The sequence below is a fragment of the Caloenas nicobarica genome, chromosome 1 (genome assembly GCF_036013445.1).
Source record: "Caloenas nicobarica isolate bCalNic1 chromosome 1, bCalNic1.hap1, whole genome shotgun sequence".
Taxonomy (NCBI): Eukaryota; Metazoa; Chordata; class Aves; order Columbiformes; family Columbidae; genus Caloenas; species Caloenas nicobarica.
The window spans coordinates 200669139-200694541 of record NC_088245.1 but is presented as its reverse complement, the minus strand read 5'-3'; the positions used below and the strand labels follow the sequence as shown (position 1 = coordinate 200694541).

Here is a 25403-nt window from a genome sequence, read left to right as displayed (position 1 = left end):
CGGCTCTCCTTTGACAAGCCTGGAAGAGTTTTCCTGCCGCACAGGCACGAGCAGAGGGGAGGGAGGCGAAGACCTATATATAATTAGGGGATTTTATAGGTAAAAACCAAAGAAATCCTGTCAGAAAGGGGACGGGCGTGTCTTGCGGCCCTGGCGGGGCCGGGTGAGCGGCGGAACGCGGGTGAGCGCCCGGCCCGCGCGGCCCCGTTTCCACGGCAACCGGCAGGGAAGATGTCCGCCGGGGACCGGCGCTGCGGCCAGGCCTTCGCGTTCCGCGCCCTGCCCCAGAAAACCTTCTCCTTCCTGGAGGACAGGGAGATCGGAGACCGACTCCTCAAATGGTGGGAGTGGGAAAGGCCGGTGCCAGCGGCGCCTCCCTGGGGGTGGGGGAGCCGGAGGGGCGGTGGGAGGGAGAGGCGGGCGGGGCTGGGGGCCGGGGGCGCCCCCGCCCTCAGGGCTCCGCTCGGGGCGGCCGCGGGCCCGCGTCTCTCTCCCCTCCGCCCCCCCCGCCGTTAGTGAGGAGCCTCCTCAGTATTTTTGAGGCACGTAAAACGCTTGTTCTGGGGTGCAAGGAGTTTAATCTCGTCTTCCAGAATTAGCCCGGATCCATTTCAGGCTTGCAGCGTTGTTCTGATGCTGCTTGAGCAGCGGTTGTGCCGCCCCCAGCCCTCCCTGCAGGCGGCTGAGAACGAAAAATAAAAAGAAAACGTAGATCGGTCAGAATAGAGCTTCATGTAGTGTACCTAGGCACATTTGCAGAGTGAATAAGTACCTAGTATTTCTGCAGAATATTTAATCTCATCTTTCCATTTCAGGTCCATGCAAGGCAGGATCACAGCACAAGCGTTCGGTTTTGACCAGCCGTTTAAGCCCTATCAAAAGGATGAATTTGTTATGGTAGTTCTAAGTCCTTTATATTTTAAGTTGACTTTTTTCCATGAAATTATAGCTGTTGGAAAACTGCGTAATGGCAAACTTTGTAGCAGTGTTAATTTGCTATTTGCCTGCTCACTGTCTGTTTGAAAGTAGGTGATTTAGTTGTGGTGGACAACTCTTGCTTTGTGGGTTATCTGTCAAGTAAAAATATTTTAATCTGTGCTAATGTCACTCTTTTTTAAGAGGCAACAATTTAGTCATTCCAGATTCCCAAGAATTGGAATCTGACCTGGATGCTGATCTTGGCCACCACATTTAATGCTGGGAAGTCCACCCGAGAGTAGACTTCAAATGGTGTAAATGCAGTCAGTACCTTTGCTCACAGCTATTACTGCTTTGTCACAGTAAATACACCAAGCAATTAGATGTGCATATACACCACATATCTGAAAATTCAAGATTTAAAAATTAATTGAGTACCATTGGCTATCAGCTTTGTGAGACTCAATTCTCTTGCTTATTTGTGTCCTCTGCTTTTGTCGTCTGTAAAGTCAAATTTGTTCATCTATTTGCAGACAGGAAGAAAAATAGTAATCTGTGGTTTTAAAAGCAGTACGGTTTTTACATCTGTTCTTGAGAGAAAATACTGGAAATGGGCTTACTTTGCTTTTTAGAAAATGACATAATCTAAGTTCATTCAAATACTGTATTTATTCCCTTGCAAGCAAAAATGTTAGGGTTTTTTTTGCGGGGGGGGAGATATTTTTGGATGCATAATGTAAGTGGGGTTTAGGTAGGTTCTTAGGAACCTCCCTTCTCCTCCTGATAAACATTTCAAATGATTGAAGTTTACAAGGTATGCATTTACCTTCTCAATGCTTGTCTCTTTTCAATTAAAAACAAAAATATCACTATGACCTGATCAACACTGAGTAACTGTGAATTAATTGAGAACAAAGGGACCATTGCATTATATAGTCTGATCTCTCCATATCCCAGAGAGGTGCTAAAAAGATTTGGTGATGCAGAGACTGAAAACCCATCATTTTCTTAGCAGCTTCTCCAATGATTATTCACTCGTCTTGTATGCACGTACATAACTGTGGGTTTTCTTAATTGGCTTATCTATCATTTAAACTTGTCAGCTACCAACATTACTATGCATGTCTCCTTTTTTTAAATTCATAAATCAGTAAGACTGAATACTTCAAAACTTACTGTGGGTCTTCTCCATCTCTTCAGTAACCTATGGATTTCTTCTGTATCTGTTTAATATTTTTGTGTGTCTCTACACTTCTCCAAGCTTCAAATTTATTTACAAAATGTAAATTTTACAATCATACTTAGCATTTCATTTTTTACTTCAACAACATTGCATGCAGAGATAGAATTGTTTCAATTCTTCTTGCATTTTCTGTACCCCCAAGGATCTAATACAACCTTTTTGTGTGTTCTTGGTCTAAAAAGTGCTCTGTGGTGAAACCTTAATACTGCCTATATAAATATGTACATGAAGATATCTTGAATATATAAAAGATACTTGCTACACAAACTTCCAAACCATGTATTTGGTGGTGTGATATTTAGTATCCAAGCTGAAAGATCATACAGCAGCTACTTAGTAACTGGATTCTTATAATTTGCTTTGAAAGTATCCAAAGCACTATAAATGATGATTCCTATTTCATTTTGTTAACTTGTATTCTTTTATTTGAATATTATAGGCATTTTTTAAGGATCAAAATGTGAACTCCAGTTTAAGGTTGCTCTCAGCTTCAGGACAATGGACTACATTGGGTAAATTTAGAATAAATTAATCTTAAATTAAAAAGTCTGTATTGTAACAATTTTTATCTAATTTATCATTTTGTAATAATGACAATTCATATACATGTATCTTCATATGGTGGACATATCTTAAAGAATGACTTATTTTACTAAATAATAAGAAAATATTCTTACCCAGTTTGTTACTAAATTGTCACATTTTGCACTTTTTTTTTCTTTGACCCCTGGATCAATCTATAAATCAAGCTACTAGAAGTGTTTTTAGTGATCTGTGACATCCAGTTGACCTGGTCATGTGTCCAGACATAACCAACTGCATTAATCGTGGAATTATAATATTATCTTATGCAGATAATATCTGGAGAAAGACACTCTTCTGTAGGTGCAACCCCCTTATTTAGGACAGGTCTGATTATTGCTGTGTTACAAATGCAAGTTGAGAGAGCAGAAGATGAGAAAGAGCACACCCCTGAGCTTGTGCGACTGTAGCGTCTGCCCAGCAGAACTGACTGGGGCGTAGAAAGAGCCATGCGAGAGGTTGCTCCAGTTGCAGTCACCGCACAAGGTTGACTTCTACTTTGTTGCCATATCTTTAACCACGTATAACACTCAATTATGTCTGTACATGGAGATGAAAGATTAAAAGCAAACAGCACATGAGTTTATGGCATCACTTTGAAATTGTATTTTTGATTATGTAAATGACACACAAAATTTCATGGAAATTGCATGTGATAATGTAATGGGATTTTATGTACAATGTGAACTCTGATATTGCCAAAGTGATTATCCTTAATAGAATATTTTAAAATGGGGTAGTGCGAAGTCCTCAGTTCTTTTGGTTTGTCTGCAAGTACTTCACTGTGTGTAAATATTTAATGGAGCTTTGGGAATTTTCTAACTTTTCCATTTCAACTCTCTGGAACTGACATAGGTTTTCCCCACTATATACAATGACACTAGACATTGCCACCTTTTTGTCAGCAAAATCCATTTTCCAAACACTGTATCCAGCTGTTAAAACAATTGAAATATATAAGATGCAAAAAAATATATCACGTTTCCCTTCAGGTACTTCTTTTTCACTCTGGCAAGCAAGAAGAAAATAAATATATTTCAAACCATGGGTAAACCTTTTCCTGCTTTAGGCAAGAAATTTTTTAGGCTATCCGTCTAGCCCATGACTTGCCAGTCCCTGTAGCAAAGGTCAGTAGGTTACATACCTCCTGTTAAGAGTGCAGGGTCACTTGCCAAGTATCCCAGCTTAGCTCCTGATTCTGCTCAATCGTCCGCTGCACAGAAGCAACGTGTTTTGTTCTGAGGACTGGAAGGGTTCCCTTGCTAAATCCTGAACAGCTGGTATACCCCATTTGCTCTTAAAATTTCATCTTCCCATTCTTTGCCTATTTTTGGTGAGGAATGTTGGCACATTTTTCTATACTTAGTCTTCATGTGCATTTTTTGAAAATATAGTAAGAATTAGCTTTGAGTAGGAGGAGGTAAAAAATAATCTTCTAGTATTTTCTTCTTCAGACATGCCCATATATGAATCCAGATATACCATTTACTTGTCGCTGTGGAGTAACTCTTTTAGAAACAAGTTCCTGTTCTTGAGAGAAAATACTGGAAATGGGCTTACTTTGCTTTTTAGAAAATGACATAATCTAAGTTGATTCAAATACTGTATTTATTCCATTGCAAGCAAAAATGTTAGGGTTTTTTTTGCAGGGGGGGGAGATATTTTTGGATGCATAATGTAAGTGGGGTTTAGGTAGGTTCTTAGGAACCTCCCTTATCCTCCTCACCGTGAGCTTGGGCAGAAAGTATTTACAGATCCACAGAAAGGTGTCAGCATTATATAAAGCATCAACATAATATTACTTTACGAGTGTTTGTTTTCACAATCCTTTTGTCTTTTTCCAGGCTGTGTTCCCCTTTTATCTTCTCACTAAGAATTTTTTTTCTTTTTATTTTAATGGGTGTGGTTTATTTATTTCTACCTCCTCTCTGTTACTCGTCTGTCTCTTTTTCCTAAAATCCGTTTCTAAAAGTTATTTATTACTTTTTTCTCCTCTATCTAGTGTCATTTTTTTCTTCTCTTGACTGCTTTTCATCTGCACCTTAATGTTATCAGACCTTACAGTTCTCAGTCTCCATCTGTTAGATCAAAAGGTGGTATAAAACATGCGGTCCCCGAGGAATGCGACATGTTCCTCTCTCCCCAGCTCCCCCACTTGTTGAGATTCCTGGTAGAATCCCACAATAGTACATTGTCTCAAGGACTTCAGCTTTAAAATTACTTAAAATTTAACATTTTAGGTAAACAATACACAAGGTTATTCTCTAGTCTGCTTCATTTGATCAGACAGATACTTAACTACCTGTTCTCACATCACTCTCTTTTTTGTGTTGTAGTAGGGTTATTTTTTCCTCTTTCCCTGGCTGCATGGCAGAGTACCTGATAGTTCTGACACGTGCTTTAAGTCCTCCCTTCATCTCTTACTCTCATATTTAACTAGAAGCAACAAGAGGAACAAACTTGATGCATACCAACTTACATCTTGAGTCTTGTATTTTTAAATAGCTGCAATGAAAGCTAAATAGTAGTTTTTCCTTGGACACATTACTGGTTTTGCACCTGTCAGCAGTCTTGGGGAAGCAGGAGTATATCTGCTTAAGCTCAATTAACACTTGAAAAGTTATCTTCAAAGGGATAGGATTACTGCCTTTTTTTTGTAAATAAAAATTTAGCATTTGCCTAAGAAAGATTCTTGACTTGCTATATGTACATGAAGATCTAACAATTGCTGACTTTGGAATGGAGTTTTAAAATCTGGAAGGTAATCTTAACTCAGCAATTTGTTAGGCTACTGTCATAGGTTATCATTTGAAAAAGATTTAGATGTCATTTGAACCTATAAATCATCAGCCTGCACCTTTTACTTTTGAAATACCATCTTTTTAGTACAGAGCACTGAACTTGCATTATGTGTGTTAAATATGAACTGTTTTGTAAATAGTAAGTTACAAGAGATTTCCCTGAGGTAAAAATCTTTCTTAAGCTTTGAAAGAATTCTAAATATACCTAAGCTGGGGCTTATCTGCCTCGTAGTAGATATGCAATGATTTAATTTAAAAGTATATTGGCAGCACTTTATAGATATTCCAGAGCTGGCTGTTATAAGAAGCTTGATCTGCTTCAGTACTTTTCAGCTCCTTGTTTTCCAATTGCAGAGTTGTGAGGGCATTTCTTCTTCCTATTTTATTGCTCACTTTTACAGCGTTATTAAAACTGGTCACTCTATTCCAGGAAATTCTGAATCTCCAATTTCAAATCTCACTACTGAAGTGGAGAATAGGAGCTTCCAGTATATTTAAACTTTTACATTTATAGTTTAGTTTTCTGAACTACTGAATAGATTACAAAGCTCTTGATTTCTTTTTCCTGATGAAAGTTTTCATAAAATCTTGCTTCAGAGCAGAAGTGTGTCTCCTTTCCTCTCCCTCCCACAATAAAATCCTAGCAATTCAAAGGCCTATAAATAGCTCAGTTTCTTACACTTTGAGCTCAATAACCAGGAAAATGTAAGATGTCTCTTTTTTCTCAAGTCATTTGACATCTGATTTTTATTAGTCTGGACTCAGTTTTTGAATCATAGGTCTTACAAAATCATTTCTATGTTAGAGGCTGATTTAGCTCTTATTAAATCTCTTATGAAATAAAAATTCTATCCCTTGGAAAGGAAGCTAGACAATTAGAAGAGTCTCATGATTGGGGGGGGGCGGGCAGGTAGGAAGCATAAATAAATAAAAATCAGTTGCAGGTTTTTCTTTTGTTTTGTTGTTTGGGTTTTTTTTTGTTTCTGTTGTGGTTTTTTTTGTGAGATTTTGTTTGGTTGGTTGGTTCGTGTTTGTTTTTTGTTTTGTTTTTTCCTTAGTTTGTGAGGCTGTAAGTCATGGGTTTTTTTGATTTATGATTTTGGTTACATAATTTGATTATTTTTTTGTAGTCACTATGTGGACAGGTAGAAGAATGTCCTTAAGCTTTTTTCTTTAATAAAAGGTACTCTTTTTCATAACCATATCTGTAGATGTGAAGCAAAGCAATTAAATGCCAGGATTTTCTTTATAGCCAATTTTCTTTACATCACATTGGCCCAATAAAATAATTATAAGATTTCGGTCCAGTATTTTTACCTTAACTAGACACACTTCCAAGCCATCAACTTGTAACTTCTCATGAATTTTTTTATTAGTGTTGATCAGGTAGGTGGTACTGTTTACATGGAGTTAGATACCAAAATGCCAGTCCAAATTCACCTATGAATAAATAATCTCTGTGTAATAATATATGGGAGAAGTCCCAAAGACTTTTTGGAAGTGTGGCGGCAAGAGAAATTTTAGGTTTTGCTATGCTTGCAAAGATTAAGATCTGAATGAAATGATAGGTGCTCTTGGAAGCATCATGGCTCATACATCACTTTTTGGCATGTTTCTATTCCTGAAGTAGTGTCACCTAGAGTGAAATTTGGATGTCTCCTAAATGCTAGTCTTCAGTGATCCTGTAGGTCAGTTTGTCAAGACACTGCTTAATTTTATCTTTAATTGTGTGGGCAGAAGCCTTTTGATATTGTGATGTTGTTGACCAGTCTCCTATCAAGGGAACCTACAGAGGAGAAAAGATAAGAGTAAAGTCATGTGAAGCTGGAATGCTGAGAATATGATTTCTGCCGAGACGCTTTGCCCTGGTGTTGCTTGCTCATTCTGCTCATGCTCACTCGTGGCCTCCTCCCCTCTCCCATTCAGAAGCACTTTGAAGGGTGTTCAGGGGGACTTGGAGATGAGAACATGGTGTAACGTTTGGTCTGAACACTTGGACTATAGAGAGCAGATAGAACTGGACTGAGTCCAAAGCTTCTTAAACATGGAATCTAATGCTATTTGAGATGCCGTAAGTTATCTAACACCATGCATACAGATTTGTAGATGTAACACTGTATAGAGAGAAGATATGTGCCCTTATGGACTGATACCCCACTAAGTAAAATACTGTAGGGTATCTCAAATGGCAATAGATGTCCATGAGCAATGGATGACTTCCAAGTACAGAATTTTTTTTTTTTAAATATATATATATATAGAGAGAAGTGCACTTAATGATTACAGAGATAATACTCATGATTCATACAGGAACTGCTGATAGCACCTTTTTCAGCTCCTGAAATAGCTGGTTAGTAAAGCTTATGGCTCCAAAATAATTTTTCAAGAACTTCAGATATAGTACTTAACAAAACAAAAATTTGGCTGGGCTGTGTTCAGTTTGATTTTCACTTTGTGGGGTGCTGCTAGCAGCTATTGACTTTTGTACTTCATCGTGCCAGATTTGGTCTTTGTCTGCAGACTCTGTAAGTCTTAAGCTGTGGAATATGATTTTCTAAGGGTGTGACATAATGTGACGTTGAGTTTCACATGGTGTTTCTTGTATTACTTGTTTCAATTGGTAGCATTGCCAACAGAGGGAGCAAACATATGAGCCTTAATAGAAGGTAGTATTCAGATTAATTTAATGTTTTCTTTATGCTTGTTTCTTTCTTAGCTTTCTTTTATTTTTGAGGGACCGTATGATTGAGTCATACTTATGTGACCTGTATTGTTTTAAAGAATGTGCCTCACACAAACATTTAGAGAAGTTGAATATTTCCACACTGTATCAAATTATGAATTATTGTAAAACTCTTAGTACATGGAAATTCTCCTATTTTATTTATTGCAAGAGACTTGAAGTGAAGGCTTCCTATATATTCCAGGTTCCAAAGTGACAGATATTGAAGCTACAGTGGTGCCCTGTACACAGACTTCCATGTCATTTTTCGATCGCCTATACTCTGAAGGAGTTGTTAGAGAAACTGGAGACATTGTGAAATGTTATGATGACTGTTACAATGATATTCTCATCTCTGATGAATTAAGGAAGGTCAGTATAGCAATGAATAATTTCTTACTCTGTTAGGTACCGTAAAGACATATTTTTCAGGGTTTGTTTGTTTGTTTTTTTCTGACGATGCATACTTTCCATGCTAAAAATGGGCATTGGTAATCATGTGATAGAAAAGACTGTGGCACTGCAGTGCCTGAATGTGTGAAATCAATGGCTGTTTTCTAGGTGGACCCTCTTTACTTTTTAGGTGGGAGAGAAAAGTAAAACATTCTTCTGCCCACTCTTGTCTCAAGCAGTCAGTGCTTGTGGGGGGCAGGGGAAATGCACCAGCTCATTTGCCCAGGAGGGGAAGACAAGTGGTGCTAATGGACATGTTCCATGAAACTCAGAGCTGTGGGTCCCCCCAGCCTTCCAGGTAGTGGATGACATGGAATGTACTCGTAGCTACATCCTGAAGTGTTCTTGGCCGGAATGCTGACCATATCATATGTGAAGGCGTTTAAGGAAAAGCATCCTCATGTATTTTCACTGAAACAAAGGAGAGGAAAATATGAAAAGTGAAATTATTTTTCGGTGTAACACTGGAAAAGGACTAAATATAACTCCCAAACAGGCCTGCAAGGTAAAGACTGTTTGTTATACTCCAGTGGATATGTTAGAGAGCAGATTATTCTGAAAAAGAATCTGACGGTGACACCTTCTTAATCAACAGATGTTTTCACTGTGTTTCTTTTGACTTCAGAACCTAAACCATTTTTTTTTACTTATGTTTGTTTAGCATTAGCATGGTGTGGGAGAACTGGATTTTGCTCTTCCTTGTATATATAATCATCATAAGTACTTAATAATTATAGAGTTGCACTCATTTTCACTTGGCAAAGCCTTTGAAGGCAACGTATTTGAACCAGTGACACTGGTTACAGGATGTGGCCTGAAATACTGGTCTGTCTTGTAAAGTTCTGGGAAAACGAGAGAACTCAAGCTCATGTTTGAATTTCAGCTGTGGTTTGTAGCCTAGCAATTCAAAATACTTTGTATTTATTTATAAGTTGGGTATGCGTGAAATGTTTTCTGAAAATTAAGTATATTGGATGTAGGAAAGTTAGAGGCAACATTTAAAATAAGCTATCATTGGAGTTTCGGTCTCTTTCTATTTTCCTTCCCTTGGAAGGGATGTGTGTGTCCGCATTTGCTAGTTGAAGGATTCACATTTGTTTGAAATGAACGTGATTCCTGCTTGTAAGACATAACTTGGCAGAAAGAATGAAGAGTGAAAATCTTCCAGGAACTATGTCAAAGCTTGACATTAAACCAGTCAGCGCCTCAGGAGGGCAGTCTGTAGGGGGCAGCAAACTGTCTGTCTCCTGGTGTCAGGGGTGGCCTTCAACCTGCGAAACTCCAGGTTTCTGCCCTACTTGCCACATCTTTACTTGCTTCAATGAAGAAGGGGATTGATATCCATACCAGCAGCTGCTGCCCAGATCCTTCTTCACTCAGGTTGTGTAGTGATGTTATGAAGAGGGCCAGAGAGTGGGAAGCTCATTTCTATCTTTGACCAGTTTGCCTGGGTTGGCATCTGCAGCTTGGCTGCTGTGACTCAAACATCTTGTAGCTGTACTGAGTTACAATTCCCGCCCACCCTTACAGCGGGCAGTGTTGGGACTGACCCAGCAAGTCCTCTCTGTTCACATAATACGTATGGAGGCAGCTGGACAGCACGTCTGATTTATCCAGGCTACAGATAAAGGCTCCCTAGAGTCTGCAGTGAAGAACGGTGTGACTTTGAGTGATCTTCTCTGGGAGATCGTTGGGATTCCTTCACTAATGTGAGATAACTGTGTAAACTTAGAGTAAAAAAAGCAAATGTAGGCAGAGTTACCAAAGACAAACTAATTGGCACTGTTTGACATACCAAGTGTAGCTAGATTATATTCAGATTATTGATTGTTTTGTTAGTGTGATGGGCAATTAACCAGTGAATAACAAGACTCTTGAAAAATCTTCCCTTACATCTTGTGGACACAGATCTGACAGTGATTCTTCTTTATATTGTATCTATAAATTTTGTACATAATTGCGTCATTGGAAGAAGGATTTAGAGAGAATTACTTACTTATTTCCATCCCTAGTTCATATATTTTATATGGATGTAAACTCTGTGTGACATATAGCTAAGTAGTTGCACTGTTTATAAACTTAATCTCAAATAAGAATTTTTCCTCTATTTGACTTCTTTGTTATTTTCTTGTTCCACAAGGTCTTGCTTCTGGAAGATTCAAACCATTATGACTTATTCAGTCAATTGGATCGCCAGGAATTTCTGTTCTGTCTTTTTAAGCATCTTTGCATCGGAGGAACTCTTTGCCAGTTTGAGGATGTAGTTGACCCATACTTAGAAACTACAAAAGCTTTATACAAAGATTTGGTGAGGTAAGCGATTTCTGTTTTATACAATTGTATATGTATGTGCTATGCATAGATACTTTGTGTTGATTTGTGTAAATGCATTGTGCATTATTGCTTCAAACATGGAGCTGTTATTTAATCAATCTACAAGCTTATTTGTGTTCAACTATCAAAATAACAGGTAATAATGGAAGTAGTACAATAACAAAATATATGCAATCTTAATGGCATCTATCCCACATAAAAACTTTTAAAATATTACATATATGAACATCAATGTTTTGTAATTCACTCCTATTTTAAAGATTTTTGTTTCTGTAATGGAAAACATGACATGGTGCTGGAACCAGAATATGTTCCCATTGCCATTGACAAAATATAAACAATTCAGTGTTGGATGTATAGTCTTGGACTACTTTCAAGCTGGTTTTGGCTTAGGATTTAAAAACTGGAATATTTAAGTTGACACACATTTTTTGACAGGTCTGCTGTATGGAGTTGTTTGGAATTTTTTTTTTTTTCCTTGAGATTAGAGGTGATTGATCAGGGGTTCTAGTTCAGGAAAAAAAAAAAAAAGGCAATTTTTTTTCCTGGTTTTGATATATCCATATGCTGATTCTCTGACTGACAACATTTCTTATTTCCTGGCCAGTGGGAAATGGAATGTAGTTGTTGGTTATGCAAAGACTCATTCCTAGCTAAACTAATGGCAATATGAAGATCATAAATGATATTACTAAAATTTTATGTTATATTACACTTTGCCACTAAGTACTTGTGGGATAGTATAAAGAACAATATTAACCTAAACAATGGAAAACAATTGCAGACCTCTGAAATGTGAGCTGGTACAAGAACTCTGATAGAGAAGATACTAAGTCATGCACCGGAATGTACACTAGAGAGGCTTCAAATTGCTTAATGTACAGATTGGTATTTTTCTTCCTTCTCAGCTCTCTTTGGAATGCCGTGATGACCAACTGTTATTTCATCTCCTATTTTAAGATTATACAAAAGCATATTAGGAAAAAAGTCATGTAAGATGTATTTGTCATGAAGTCTGTTCTTAAAATATTTTTGGTTAAACTTAGGAGTAAAAATTATATATCTGAACAAAGATACAGTGAAAGGATTAGACCCAGTGATTCTTAATCACCTGAATATTTCTTCACTTCTGTAGCACTTGTGTATTGCTTGCTGTATTCAAGCAAAATATTTAAAATATTTGGGGGTTTTTTTGATTTTTTTTTAATACTTAACAAAGAAGCTTACAAAACTTTAATAACTTCTAAGCAGCTTTCAGATTTTCCAGTGGTCAGTACTTTTGAGGGTCCAAGTTGATTTAGTCATAGGCTGTTTCCCAGGTTCATCTGAAATATATGATTTAAATAGGAGTAGAACAGTTTATACTTTCAGAGAAAACACTGAAACAGAGAAATTGAGCATTATCAGTATTCCAGTAAGTTTTTTTAGAAATAGCAAACTTGGATTGCTGCATTTATTCATTTGAATATTGTGGTTAGTCACCAAAGCTTTCCATTTAGTGTAATTAGTTTTGATATTTTCATATCATACATAGATGGAAATCAAGTGGGTGCTTTAGAAATAGAGTATGACGTAAAAGGATCTATCAGTGCTTCAGCTCTACCCTCCTTTTTCTCTTAAATTGTTCACCCTGCACTTGAAGCGAGCTGTTTTTTACCCTAATCCTTGGCTTTAGTTGACTCTGCATTGACCACAGCTGCTTCTGCTCTTGTGTTATTGAACTGACCTAGGACAAAGCGCAAATCCAATCAGTTCCTTCACTTCATTGCTTCCTGTTGCTGTTGAGTTGTTTTCTAACAGGTTCAAGTTTTGTTCTAAGCCACTCCTTTTCTTTACCTTCCTGTCTCCTTAAACCTTTCCCCTTCTTTTTCCTTTTCCTGCTGTAAAACCTGATAAGGATGTCAAGTAGTTCTTGTTAATTTTAAAAAAAAAAAAAGCAGCTGCCAAAATCTTGCCCACAATTTCATCCTGCTTTCAAGGTTTGCTTTCTCTATACCCTCAACCTGTTCCCTATTGGCCCTTCATATATTTCTGTGATTTTTTTTTCTTGTATGCTAACTTCTTTCCTTTATACAATATCACAGAAAGCTTTTCAAGTTTCAAGTCCATTCCTCTGTTTTTTGGTGTTTGGGTGGGGGTTTTTGTTTGTTGTTTTGTTTTTCCAGTTGACAGCTTGCTTCGCATCCTCCAAAGTTTTAAAGTACATCTACACAGTTCATGTGACATAACTGTTCCTCAATATTTATCTACCACGTGTCTCTCCATTTCCATGCCTATAAATGTCTGCTGGTTTCTCACTGCCAGTGGAGCTGGCATTAACACTGACTAGCAGCTGAAAAAGAAACTCAAAATTTAACTAAGTCTTTTATCTTGCTCCTTTGATATTAAGTTCTCTGTTGGTCCCATGAAAAAAGCTTTTCATCTTGACATTTCAGACTTTCTCTCCCCCTTCAAAATCATGGTTATCTCCTGCTTTGCCTCATTTCCCCCTGTCTCCAGTTTATTGAAAATGATGTTGCTGTTTTATTGCCATCTTCTTAAGAGAGAAAAGGCCAGTGAAAGGAAAAACAATGCAGCTCTGAAGAGGGACACTCAGGCCACAGTCTTGACTTAATTTCAAATTTCTAGTCCATGTCGTGCACTGTGTTACTTACTTCATTTTTGCACAAATTGCACCAGAAAATAAAGCAATGAAAACTGTTTACCAAACAGTTCACCTTCAAATTCCTGTTGAAAACCAACTATTATTTAAATTCTTCTATTCTAGACTGCTGTCCTCCATCTGTTTTCTTTTTATCTTGGATTGCAGTCTCATTGATACTTTCTACTCTTTATAATGCGATACTAAAAACTTTTTGTGGGATTAAAAACTCTGTATTCTTCTTAAGCTTTAATTATGTCTTGAGGGCTCAGAAAGCTGGGTGAAAAACAAATGGATAGTACATTAATTATTAGCTGCTAGCTGATATGCATTGAAAAATTAGCCCCCACAGATGAACTTGGACTAATCATTACAGACTCACAGAATGTTAGGGATTGGAAGGCACTTCAAAAGATCATCTAGTCCAATCCCCCTGCCGGAGCACGAACACCCAGATGAGGTTACACAGGAAGGCGTCCAGGCAGGTTTTGAATGTCTCCAGAGAAGGAGATTCCACAACCCCCCTGGGCAGCCTGTTCCAGTGATCTACCACCCTCACCATGAAGAAGTTTCTTCTCAAATTTAAACGGAACCTCCTGTGTTCCAGTTTATACCCACTGCCTCTTACCTTATCATTGGTTGTCACCAAGAAGATCCTGGCTCCATCCTCATGACACTCACCCTTTACATATTTATAAACATTAATGAGGTCACCCCTCAGTCTCCTCTTCTCCAAGCTAAAGAGCCCCAGCTCCCTCAGCCTTTCCTCATAAGGGAGATGCTCCACTCACTTCGTCATCTTTGTTGCCCTGCGCTGGACTCTCTCCAGCAGTTCCCTGTCCTTTTTGAACTGAGGGGCCCAGAACTGGACACAATATTCCAGATGAGGTCTCACCAGGGCAGAGTGGAGGGGGAGGAGAACCTCTCTCAACCTACTAACCACACCCCTTCTAATACACCCCAGGATGCCATTGGCCTTCTTGGCTACAAGGGCACAGTGCTGGCTCATGGTCATCCTGCTGTCCACCAGGACATGCTTGTAGAGATATAAATCACCACTGCTTGGTCCTGTAACAGTTTTTCTCATGGAAAAGAGCCTTGGTATGAAGAGTTCCACAAAGTGTCTCTAGTGCCAGAGTGGCAAACCTATTACAAGCTTTTAGCACTTCTTTTTCATACAGCCTTTTTTCTAGCCTTTCCTGAGTTCTAGCTCCAGGGCACTGGCAGTCAAAGTAGTTCCAAAAGGTTTGAGATTTCATTTTATTAAAGCATTTCCATGTATATTGCTTTATTATGAAAGAATGCAATAATCTTTTGAAATTAACCACTCTACATATTTTACAAGCACAGCTAGGGAATTCCAAATATAACTCTTAAAGTGCAGACATTTTCTCCTTTGTAAAAAAGATTAATAATTACTTCCTAATGAATTCATGCACAACTTTTTGTCTTTTGCTAATCCAGCAGTAATTAGTCTGTGACCAGTTAAATCCATCCAAAATGTTAGTGTTATGTCATGCTGTGTAACCTAAATAATTTCAAAATCCTTGTTGTAGAATTTTTGGTTTAGTTGAAAAATACATATAACCTCTGAATACATATAACCTCTGAATCTTTGCTGCTAAATCTTGTCTGTGCTTAACCCTCACAGTGTCTCTCCATGGCGACAGCCACTGTAGTCTCTTGTAGGCATTGTTGTCTTCTTCCTTCTGTGCCATCTCCATGGCATTTCTCCCATAATAAATGAATTTATATGAAAGCACTGAGTTGTTCTTTTAATGTTTGGAAACCTTAATAAAATATTGCTAGTAAGGTTAGGTTATAAATAGAACCCAAAGTGAATTGAGAGATGAAAAGGAACTTTGCTTTTCATAAAAAGAGAACAGATGCACATTAAAACGATGAAGAAACTACCATATTCAATAAACAGTTTAGAAGTTAACAGTTTGAAAGAAGAAAGGGGTGTATTAGGACTATTTGTAAGGAAATACTATAATCTTCAAGAAGGCAAGGTAGTTTTTTCTAAAACCTTTTTTTGGGGGGGAAAAAAAAAGGAAAAAGAGCAAATGAACTTGTCAAAGGCAAATTCCTGGTTTCTTTCAAGTCAGGAAGGGAAGAATCCCATCTGATTTTGGCAGATATATTATTTTGCCTTAGAAATTAAGAAAACTACTAGAAATAAACATTCTGAAAAATGGCTCAGAGGAAGCTAACGACAAGGGGAAATTTTCTGAAGGCAGTGGAATAAATAGGAAGCCTTATTCTCTGTCACCCCTTACTTGGGTATCCTAGATATAAATCATAGAAAAATTAAGAAACCAGAAATGAAAAGTTTTCATTTTCAGACACAGGAATGTGAAACCAGAGTAACTTAAACACAACTGTAGCTTTTGGGGGTGTTGATGTAGAGTAGAAAGTGCTGATCCCACTGACCCTCTCTGCCTTGTTCTGAAAGCTGTCACTCTTTCAGCAGAGACATTTAAACAGTTCCTGAACTGCTGCAGTTTACAGCCCGGTACGTTACCATAAACCCACATCCACTTTAGTTTATGTTAATGTGCTGGTCTGTAAACTGCAGTGGTGCAGGAGCTGAGTCATGAACCAGCTGAGCTGATCCCAGTTGGGAAGGCAGTCATCTCCAGAGGCATGGTGAAGCAGACAACTGTGGCCAGCACCAGTTTCAGCAATGCTGCCTTAATCCACTATTGAGTATATCAACATGTCAGTTCCAAAAAAAAATTCCAGGAAAGCCTCGTTACTGACTCACCACAAGAAAGACCAACTTCACAGTATAGACTTAATTCATACACGACTGTGTCATTACTTTAGAGATGAAATCAGTTAATCGGAGACTCAATTTCTTTTATTGGATGGAGAGATTGAATCAACAAAGAGAATGCTGGGTTGATTTGGGGTTTATTCTTATAAAAAGAAGCTTTGCAAAAGCAGCAGTAATAGGGCGGTTGCTGTCACAGACAGCTTAGAGCTGGTGTGATGCACAACTGGGCTGTGTTGGACACACATCTTCAGCAACCTGGCTACATTGGGACCTTTCCCGGAAACAGAACCTGTCTATGACAAGGCAGGTTTTGAGCTATGAATTTCGTGGAACTGTATCAGTATGGAATTCATGAGGATCAATGGCTCCTCAGTGAGTTAATGTAAATAGGAATCTGTGAAATTACATAAATTAATAAAAGTGACATGATCTAATTTATGAAGAAAAGTAACTATAACTTAAAGCAGACCTGTGGAAAAATGATACTTTAAAAATACTTAGTGTTATTAGTAATTGTAATGGAAGCAATGGCAGTCTTCACAACAAACACAGTCTAGAAATACAAAAATCCAGAACTAATACCATCCTAAATTGCATAGCTGTTTATATATACAACAACCCAGAGGAGGAAAAATGAACCTAAACTATAATTATATTCATTAAAAATGAGCTAAAGTCTGCATTTCTTCATCAGTACTGTTGCTGCTTCTTGTGGTCTGTATTAAGATGCAGTTCACTTTGCAGGTTTTTTTCTCAAATAATATGTGAAAAGTTTTTTACAAAACGTTTAGCTGAATAACTTTTCATAGCTATTAAAATGCAAACTTTATGTTGGAGTCACGTAGGCCTGGGTAATATTGCTCTGATTTAGTAGCTGAAAACAGTGAAACCAACTCAGATTACTAGATACATTCAATAGTTTTCAGTACAATGTCTTAATATTCACATTGTCTAACAATGGCCAACGTACCTTTTCATGGTCAATGTGGCTTGAGTTGAACTTTTAACTACTAATTTGAACTTGATCGTATTTGAGTGAAAACATGGTGCATATGTTAAAAAATTGTTTATTAAATGAAGGATTCTAATAATCAGTGCCTATTGTATGTATTAAGTATGCATTATTCCCTTGTATTTCAGTGTTCGAAAGGATCCTGAAACAAAAGAAATACATATTATTTCTACAGTCTTCAGAGTGTCTGCATATGTAAGTATGAATAATTTTTTGGTACAGGAATTTACTGGAAGTAACATGAATAACATGAAAATAACGAATTGACATTTACACAAAAAAAGCATAATATTCCATTTTAAAGGGTTATTTTTCTATGGTTGTTGTCATTTTTTAATATGAACTCTTTCCCTGATCTCATCCTTTCTTGTCTTCTTTACTAACTCTTCATCAGTAACCACCAACTAAAGTTGGCTCACTAACAACAGGTTTACTGGATTACACTTGAAATCATAATAGTCATCCAGAAACTAGTTTATGAAAAAAACATATATTTGGGTCTGAATAATTCTGGGGTTTGATCTACTTGAGATAGGAGGGAGGTTTAAGAATCCCCTCTTGACTTTGTATAGTTCCGTTTTCAGCAGTGTCGCTGGAGCTTTCTGAACAGTTTGTATTGCATCTGTTTCTGTAAAGACTGCAAGGAAGTTTAGTGCACAACAAGGCTGGGGGGTGAGATGACTGCTAGCTGCTTTTCCCCTCCCTTGCCAAGTATCACTCCTATCTATTTCTCTTGCAAAATCACACATTTACCATCAAGATAAGTTTGCGAACTGTCTGCATGTTTACGAGATTCAGCATATCTGTCATTTAATTGTTAGAGTAGGATGAACTACTACAAATTCTTCTTGAGTAACCAGAATATGTAATAATTAAATGCCAGATAATGTACCCGCTTTCAAAAGAACTGGCTGATGTCATTTCAGACTGCACAAACTTCCCTGTAGGTTGCCAATAGATGTGTTGTTCATCTGTGGGTCATCATCTAAGTACTATGAGTGATACATAAAAGGCTTTTGAAAGGTTTTGAAAATAAGCACTTTATGGGTGTATCAAAATGTACCTTTCTACTAAGCTGCAGACAGTAATAAAAATAAAATAAAAAAGCAAAAACCTGATAACTTGGTGTTCTTCCGTTATCACTGTTTCCTCCCTTTCTCTAAATCAAATGTATTGATGAGAGCTTTGCAGATTTCTATGTTTAGGTAGATGCATGATATTTTAAAACTCCCATAACTGTCTCTGCCACACATTTAATAACATCAAGATTAAAAACAAACAACCAAAGAAAAAAAAAAACCACAAACTTCAGCAACTTTTTTGAAAACAAAAAAAACGGGCAGACAAAACAAAATCCAGCATAAATACAGAGCATGGTATCCTCCCTGTAGCTTTGAGGGAAAATTGGGCTTTACTGCATATTCTGAAAACCTGTGAGGTGAAGGCAAGTTCTGAAATTCTGGTTTCCATTAAAGAACATCCTGAAGAATATTATCTCAGAATAGAGAAAGATTTAAATGGGTATGTCTAGATTGTGTGATGGCTATGTGGATCAAAACTCTTTAAACTCTACTTGGAAATTACATGAAGGGCATCTACTGGAGCATAAATGTCTTGTGCTTGTGATGAAAAGTTTCTCTCAAGGAGATAACTACTGCAGTAGGTTTAGTTTCTGAGTTCATTTGGTAAATAACTGTAGGGTGTGTTATTGTAATCTGAATGTTGAGCTGACAACTTTAAAGCCATGTTTTCTTGGTTTGTATCTGACAGAAATAGACATACCCTCTTAGCCTGATATAAAGTAACAAAACAACAAAAAAAGCTGTTCTGGTAGAAGTAATGTGAAGAGCAGCTGAGAAGCTGGAAGAATGCTCATTTTTGCCAGCTGGATTAATCAATGGACAAATAAATATATTTGTATATTTGCACAAGTACAAATGGCATCAGGAATTAAGAACTTTATGTAACACGATCATTTCCTTTTTATTTGGTTTCTAAGCTGTGGTTGAGAAACCCTTGTTTTGGAAACAGTATCTAAAAAAGCACACTATCAGAGATGTAAATATTGCAAGGTATTAAGGTGTAGTTGTAAATGTCTGTAGAACTGTTTAACATCAAAATTCAATGGATCTGGGCATTACAAGAGAAATAATTTAAAATCTTGTGACCAAGTAGTCTGTGGAACTCCAAGTACCCTTGAGAACTTTGAGGCTTGCACATAACGAAACATTGTTACAGCTGAAGTATTTGGATGCCAACTGGTATTTTAGAACTTTATTTACCTGAACCCTAAATCTGGCAGTTTTAGAAATCAGTGTAATACATAGTTTATGCAAAATGTATTTTGAAAAATGTTGTTTACATGATGTAAATTTGAGAGGTTCACCAGTATCTTTATTTCTGTATTATGCTATGCATTATTCTGTGCATACGGACTCTTGGATCATCAGCTGATTACCTGTGTTCCTACAAAGAAAAAATAAAATGACGCTACTCTAACATTAGTAAATCAATTATTACACCCCTGCATATCTGAACTGAAGCCCACACTGCAGATGGAATTTGTATGATTCCTAGTTCATGTACATGGACCTTATTGCTCTAAAAAACAGAGTACATCTGTGCAAATTCCAGAGCCTTTATGCTCAAGTATTTTAGTGTTTTCAAGACCTCTTATACCAATGAAAATAAATTTAAGAACCCTTTTCATTTAGTTAGATTAGATTTATTATTTTCCTGATACCAGGTTTGGTGTATTCTGGAGTTCCTTGAAGTGCCTCATCACCAGAACTTGACTCCATTTTGTTCTTGAGTTCCTGAACAAATTTTTAGCGAGCTAACACTGCCTTTGTGGAGTCAAAACCTTAACCGACATTGGTCGATTCCATAAGGACTGCTAGAGTGGGATCTCCAGTATCAATAGGAAAATAAGTTTAACTAGTAATCACATCTTGATGTAGGTCTTCTTTTGCTTTTTTTTAGTTTTGTGCATGAGCTCAAGTTATTTTTGGATCCAACTCCAAAAGCATTGTGATGCTGAGTACTGGAAAATCCTAAAGCTTGCTCTCCTTGCTGCAATTGCAAATCCAGTGTTTGTTACACATGTATCCCTAAAACACACCCGAAGAGAGCTAGGCATCTTAATATTGGACCTACAGAACTTGTATGCTGCGTTGCTTAAAAACAGAATGCTAGTTTTAGTTTGTAGCATTTGGCTGCCTTTGGAAAATGCCATGAATAAACATTAACAAAACTCTACCTGTCTTAAAGAATGCTTTTACGGTGGTGCTTATCTTAATTTAAGATCTATAATCTGGAACAATCCCTCGAAGGAAGAGACCAGAATATGTAGTATGGTGTTCATCCTCTTTGAAATAACAGGAGAAAATGGGGCGCTAGTAGCAGCTATTGGATAAATTCACAAATGGTCCTTGGGGTAGAAATTGGAACCCAGACCTTTTCCTTCTGAGCTACTTTAACCACTGAGAGGTGACAGTTTTTTTGTTTCCCTGGTCCAAAAAAATGATGGATTATTTTATGCAAAGGAAGACAGCTTCAACAAAAGAATGTGAGAGATGTGCCTCTAACCTAGAGTAGTCCGTAATCCAGGAGTTCAAAATTTTCCTGGAGAAAATGGACAATATATGCAATATAGCAATTTCCCTCAGGAAAAAATAATGGGATAGAACCTACATCTCTTCAACTGTTGTATAAAGTGTTGGGGAGCAGGAAGAAACTGTTACATGTTTTAAAAGAAAGGAGGTATCAGCTATGTATTTGTTGATGTAGATGTAAATCAACCCTCCATCTAGTATCCGGATCCCTTCTGGATTTGAAGTGTGTGTCGAGTTGCACTGCTCTGACAACACTGAAGATTTATTGACATGTGCAGACACAGGATGTCAAATTGAAGAGCCCCATTCTTGTGTTGGTTCTTAGCTGAGCCTGTTCTTCCAGAATGAGGATTTTGGGGCTAGGTGCCCAGATTCCCTTCAAAGCCTTTCTGAGGATCGGCACACAAACTGTTTTCAGTAACAGTTGAAGTTGTTAATAAGAGCTGTAATTAGGGTTTTCCTTAAATGCAAGTATTTAAAACTGAACAGATGCATTAGCAAAGGTTAAAAGAATTACAGATAGAACAGCTTTATGTATTAACATAGAATCCCTAAGTTATTTTGTTTCAAAGGAAATTATTGGACCTCTGTATACTTAATCATCTGTATTTTAGGCTCTAATTTTGTAAACACATACTTATATGTTTAACTTTACACTTTATATTAATATTACATTTACCTCAAGGTTATTGGAACTATTTAGACAGAACGACTGTGCATTTTGTAGTGTCAGGATCCTCATGGAGACATAATGCTACTCAAATAAACTATGACGCATTCATTCTATTTTGCCGTGAAAAACTGATACAATTGGAACAAAATGATCCATTTCATTCAGATGTTATGACTTCTCTCATGGGTATCCATGTTGTCTCTAATACTGGGGTGTTTTTACTTCCTCTCAGGATGATCATGGCCTGTGCTACCCTTCGAGCAAAAGCCACGAACAGACTTTCGCCTACTTGATTGTGGATCCCTGCAAGCGACACGTGCACACTCTCTATCACTGCTTTGGTGGAGGCTTATTTACTAAATAGATATCAGCCTGGCTCCTCTCCAGTTCTGTATGGAGGCGGCCTGCTGTCTGCACGGATTCCAGCAGAAGTTCCCGGGTGGCTCAGGAGGCAGGACGTGCTCCTCCATCACACGCCCGGAACGGCTACACCGTCTCGAAGACGTTGCGATGGGGGTAGCGATAAAAGTTTTGTGTAACTTTTCTGTATTGAAAAAGCATACTGATCGAAGCCGTTTTCCCGGCAGTTTTGTCCTCTCTTCCCTCACCCGTTTTATCTCATAAAAGGTTATTTCTCCGATGTCTCGTCCCTTTATGAACCAGCTTTTCAGATCCACAACACGCTAAGCGCGGGGGCAGGCTCTCGAGTCAACGATATCTCTGTGGGATTGCTACAAAGTGCGTCAGGCCCCGCGCCGACCGACCGACCGACCTCCATCCCTCTCCCCGGCCCCGCTTCGTCCCGCGCGGTGACAGCCCCGGCAGGCCGGGAGGCCGGTGCCGCCCGCGGCGCGCCCGCCCCGCCGCCGTCAGGTGAGGCGGGGGCCGGCAGGCCGGGCCCGGCCTCCTCCTCACGCCGCGCAGGGCCGGGCCCCCCCGACCACCTCCCCGCCTCGGCCGCCCTCGCTGCGGGAGGGCGCTGGCCGGAGGGAGGCGTCCCGGGCCGATCCCCCCTCACGCCCCGCGGGCGGGACGCGTGTGAGGCGCAGCCCTGCCCGGCGGCGGATCCCGCGGGGGCGGCGGGGGCACCCCCCTTCCGGGCCCGGGGGGGAGGGGAGCGCGGCCGCCTGGAAGTTGGGAGAGAAGTTCGGGAAGGAGAAAAAAGTTCTGGTTGGCGGCACCGCTCCGTGGCAGCCGAGGCCGGGCGGGCGGGAGTTGGGAGGGGTGCGGCCGGACGCGCAAGGAGGGGCAGCGGGGCGGCCGGCGAGCCGAGGCGTGAGGCGACTGCGGGCCGGAGCGCGGCGGGGGGCCGGGGGCGCCGGGCAGCGCCCCTCGCGCCGGGCGCCCCTCGACGGGGAGGCGGTGCGGGCGGGCGCGCACAGGAGAGCTGCGCGGCACAGGCTGCTTCGGTCGGATACGGTGCGGGCGGGCTCAGGAGGGGCGGAGCCGGCGGCGGAGAGTGATTCGGGCGGGCGTAACTGCGAACTTTTGTTTGGTGTGTTGTGTGAGTTAGTTTCCGCCGCCGGGACAGAGGCGCCGGCCGGGCTGGGCCGGGCTCGGGGAAGCGCCGCACGGTCAGAGTTGTTTTGCCAGTTGCTGCGGCCGGGTCGGTTTCCCTGCCGAGGGGTGAGAAGCACCGGCAACAGCAGGACGAGCCGCGGCCCGGGGAGCGGGGCATGCGGGGCTGGGAACTCGGGCTCTGAGCCGCCGAACCCCGCCAGGGAAGCGCCGGGGGGTCCCGACGGAGCCATGGATCCCGGGCAGCCTCAACCGCAGCAGCCGCCGCAGCCAGCGCAGCCCCCGGCCTCGCAGCAGCCGCAGCAGCAGCCCCCGGGCGCGGTGTCGGGGGCCCCGGCCGGCGCGGCGCAGCCCCCGGGCGCGGGGCCCCCTCCGGCGGGGCACCAGATCGTCCATGTGCGGGGCGACTCGGAGACCGATCTGGAGGCGCTCTTCAACGCCGTGATGAACCCCAAGGGCGCCAACGTGCCGCACACGCTGCCCATGCGGCTTCGGAAGCTGCCCGACTCCTTCTTCAAGCCGCCCGAGCCCAAGGCCCACTCCCGCCAGGTGAGGGGGAGGGGGCGGCCCGGCCGGGCGGGAGCGGGGGGCGGCCCGGCCGGGCGCTCGGCCTCCCTCCCCGCCGAGCTCCTCCCGGGGGAGGCGTGCGGGGGAGGGGGCCGGAGCGGGAATCCGCCCGCCGCGGGGTGAGCGGCGCGGGGGGCGCCCGGCCGGGGCTGCCGGGGGGCTCGGTGCCTTTCTTCCTCCCTCGCCTGGCGGGGGAGGCCGCCCTCCTCCTCCTCGCTTCCCCCCGTGGTTGTTCTCCCGAAGGGCGGGGGCGCCGGGAGGCCTCTCTCCTCCGGGCGCTGAGGGGAGCCGGCGCCGCGGCGGGAGGGCGGCCGGGCGGCCCTTGTCCCCGGCGGGGCCTCGGGCTCCACGTCCGCTCCTGGGCGAGACCCGCGGCCGCTTTCTCGGCTTGGCCGGGAAGGCGGCGGTGGTGGCGGGGGGAGCGCTTAAAAGTTGCGCGAAAGCGTTTTTCTTGGGATACCGGGCGGCTTTGTCTCTGGGCTCTAATCCTCCTGGGGCTGCCCGTCTGCTGAGGGGGTAACGAGGTTGTACCCAACTTCCCCCCCGCCCCGTGCCATCGCACAACATGGATGTGGCTCTTCCACCATTTCATTACCGCGCTGTTCCAGTGGGATCAGCGCCCTCCGCTCCCCGTCGCATTTCAGAGTTAATTCCCGAGCGGCCCTTCAGGTCCCACGGCGTCGAGGGGCCGCCGAGGTGCCGCTGCCCCCGGGACCCGCGGGTGCGGCTGCCCGGGCCCCGGGGATGCGGGCAGGGCCGGCCCGGGGCCTCCGGGAGCGCTCGGGCGCTCAGCAGAGTGACTTGTGTGCCAAGAACTAAGTGTTGGTGCGAATACGACTGGAGGTTAATGTTTAGGCTGCTGTTACCAACTTTTTGGAAGGCGCCTGTGCCTACTCGAGTGTTTTATTAAGTAATGAGCTTTGTTGCTAAGCTATAAAGTAGGTTTTATTATTGGCTATTGTCACTTTATCTGTGCAGTCAGTAGGAGTGAAACTTGCTCTGTGCGCTGGTGCCTGGTACTCCTGTTGTTAAGGGTCGGTCAACATTTCCATTATTAAACGTCCGTTTTGAAGGATTTATAAGTTGGCTTCAGAAGTTCACTGCAGGCTGAACCTTGGCACGTACTCGCTCAGCCCAGGAGTTAATTCACTTTCCAAATACTCGAAAAATCAGTCTGGCCTTCACATTGCAAGACTGAAAAGAAAATAGAAAGGGGTGGGGCCGAGTTGCTTCTGTCGTTTTGCTTCTGGTTTGCAGACCTTTAATGACACACTGAAATCCAGCGAGGAATAAGGTTCTTACGTATAGTTTTTTTCTAAACTGCAAATCTTACCGCGGTTCCATTGTGCACAAATGTGAACTGCTATACATCCAGCTAACACTTGGTGCTGTGTCTTGTTGAATACAATAACTGCAGTTAAATAGTTACCGTGTTTGAAATGCACTTAACGTGTGTGAAATTCATACAACTTGTACTTTTAAGCTTAGCATTATCTCGCTTGTGTATGTTACTCTTCATCTGCAATGCTTATTTAGTTGGATCACT

General features: G+C 41.1%; 2 protein-coding genes across 9 annotated transcripts in view; both read left to right on the top strand.

Moving 5' to 3' along the window:
* The first annotated feature begins 231 nt into the window (after positions 1 to 231).
* CFAP300 (cilia and flagella associated protein 300) lies at positions 232 to 22136 on the top strand. Its single transcript, XM_065645333.1, has 7 exons — positions 232 to 341; positions 816 to 897; positions 2601 to 2673; positions 8472 to 8638; positions 10860 to 11032; positions 17614 to 17680; positions 22005 to 22136. The coding sequence occupies exons 1-7, from the start codon at positions 232 to 234 to the stop codon at positions 22134 to 22136; spliced, it is 804 nt and encodes a 267-aa protein (XP_065501405.1).
* A 1095-nt stretch (positions 22137 to 23231) lies between these two features.
* YAP1 (Yes1 associated transcriptional regulator) overlaps positions 23232 to 25403 on the top strand; it is a 90466-nt gene continuing 88294 nt past the window's right edge. For all 8 annotated transcript variants that reach the window (XM_065650172.1, XM_065650155.1, XM_065650163.1 and 5 more), the window contains exon 1: positions 23232 to 23839. In XM_065650172.1, the coding sequence (XP_065506244.1) occupies positions 23522 to 23839 (318 nt within the window). In that variant the 5' untranslated portion in view covers positions 23232 to 23521. The remainder of the gene's footprint in view (positions 23840 to 25403) is intronic.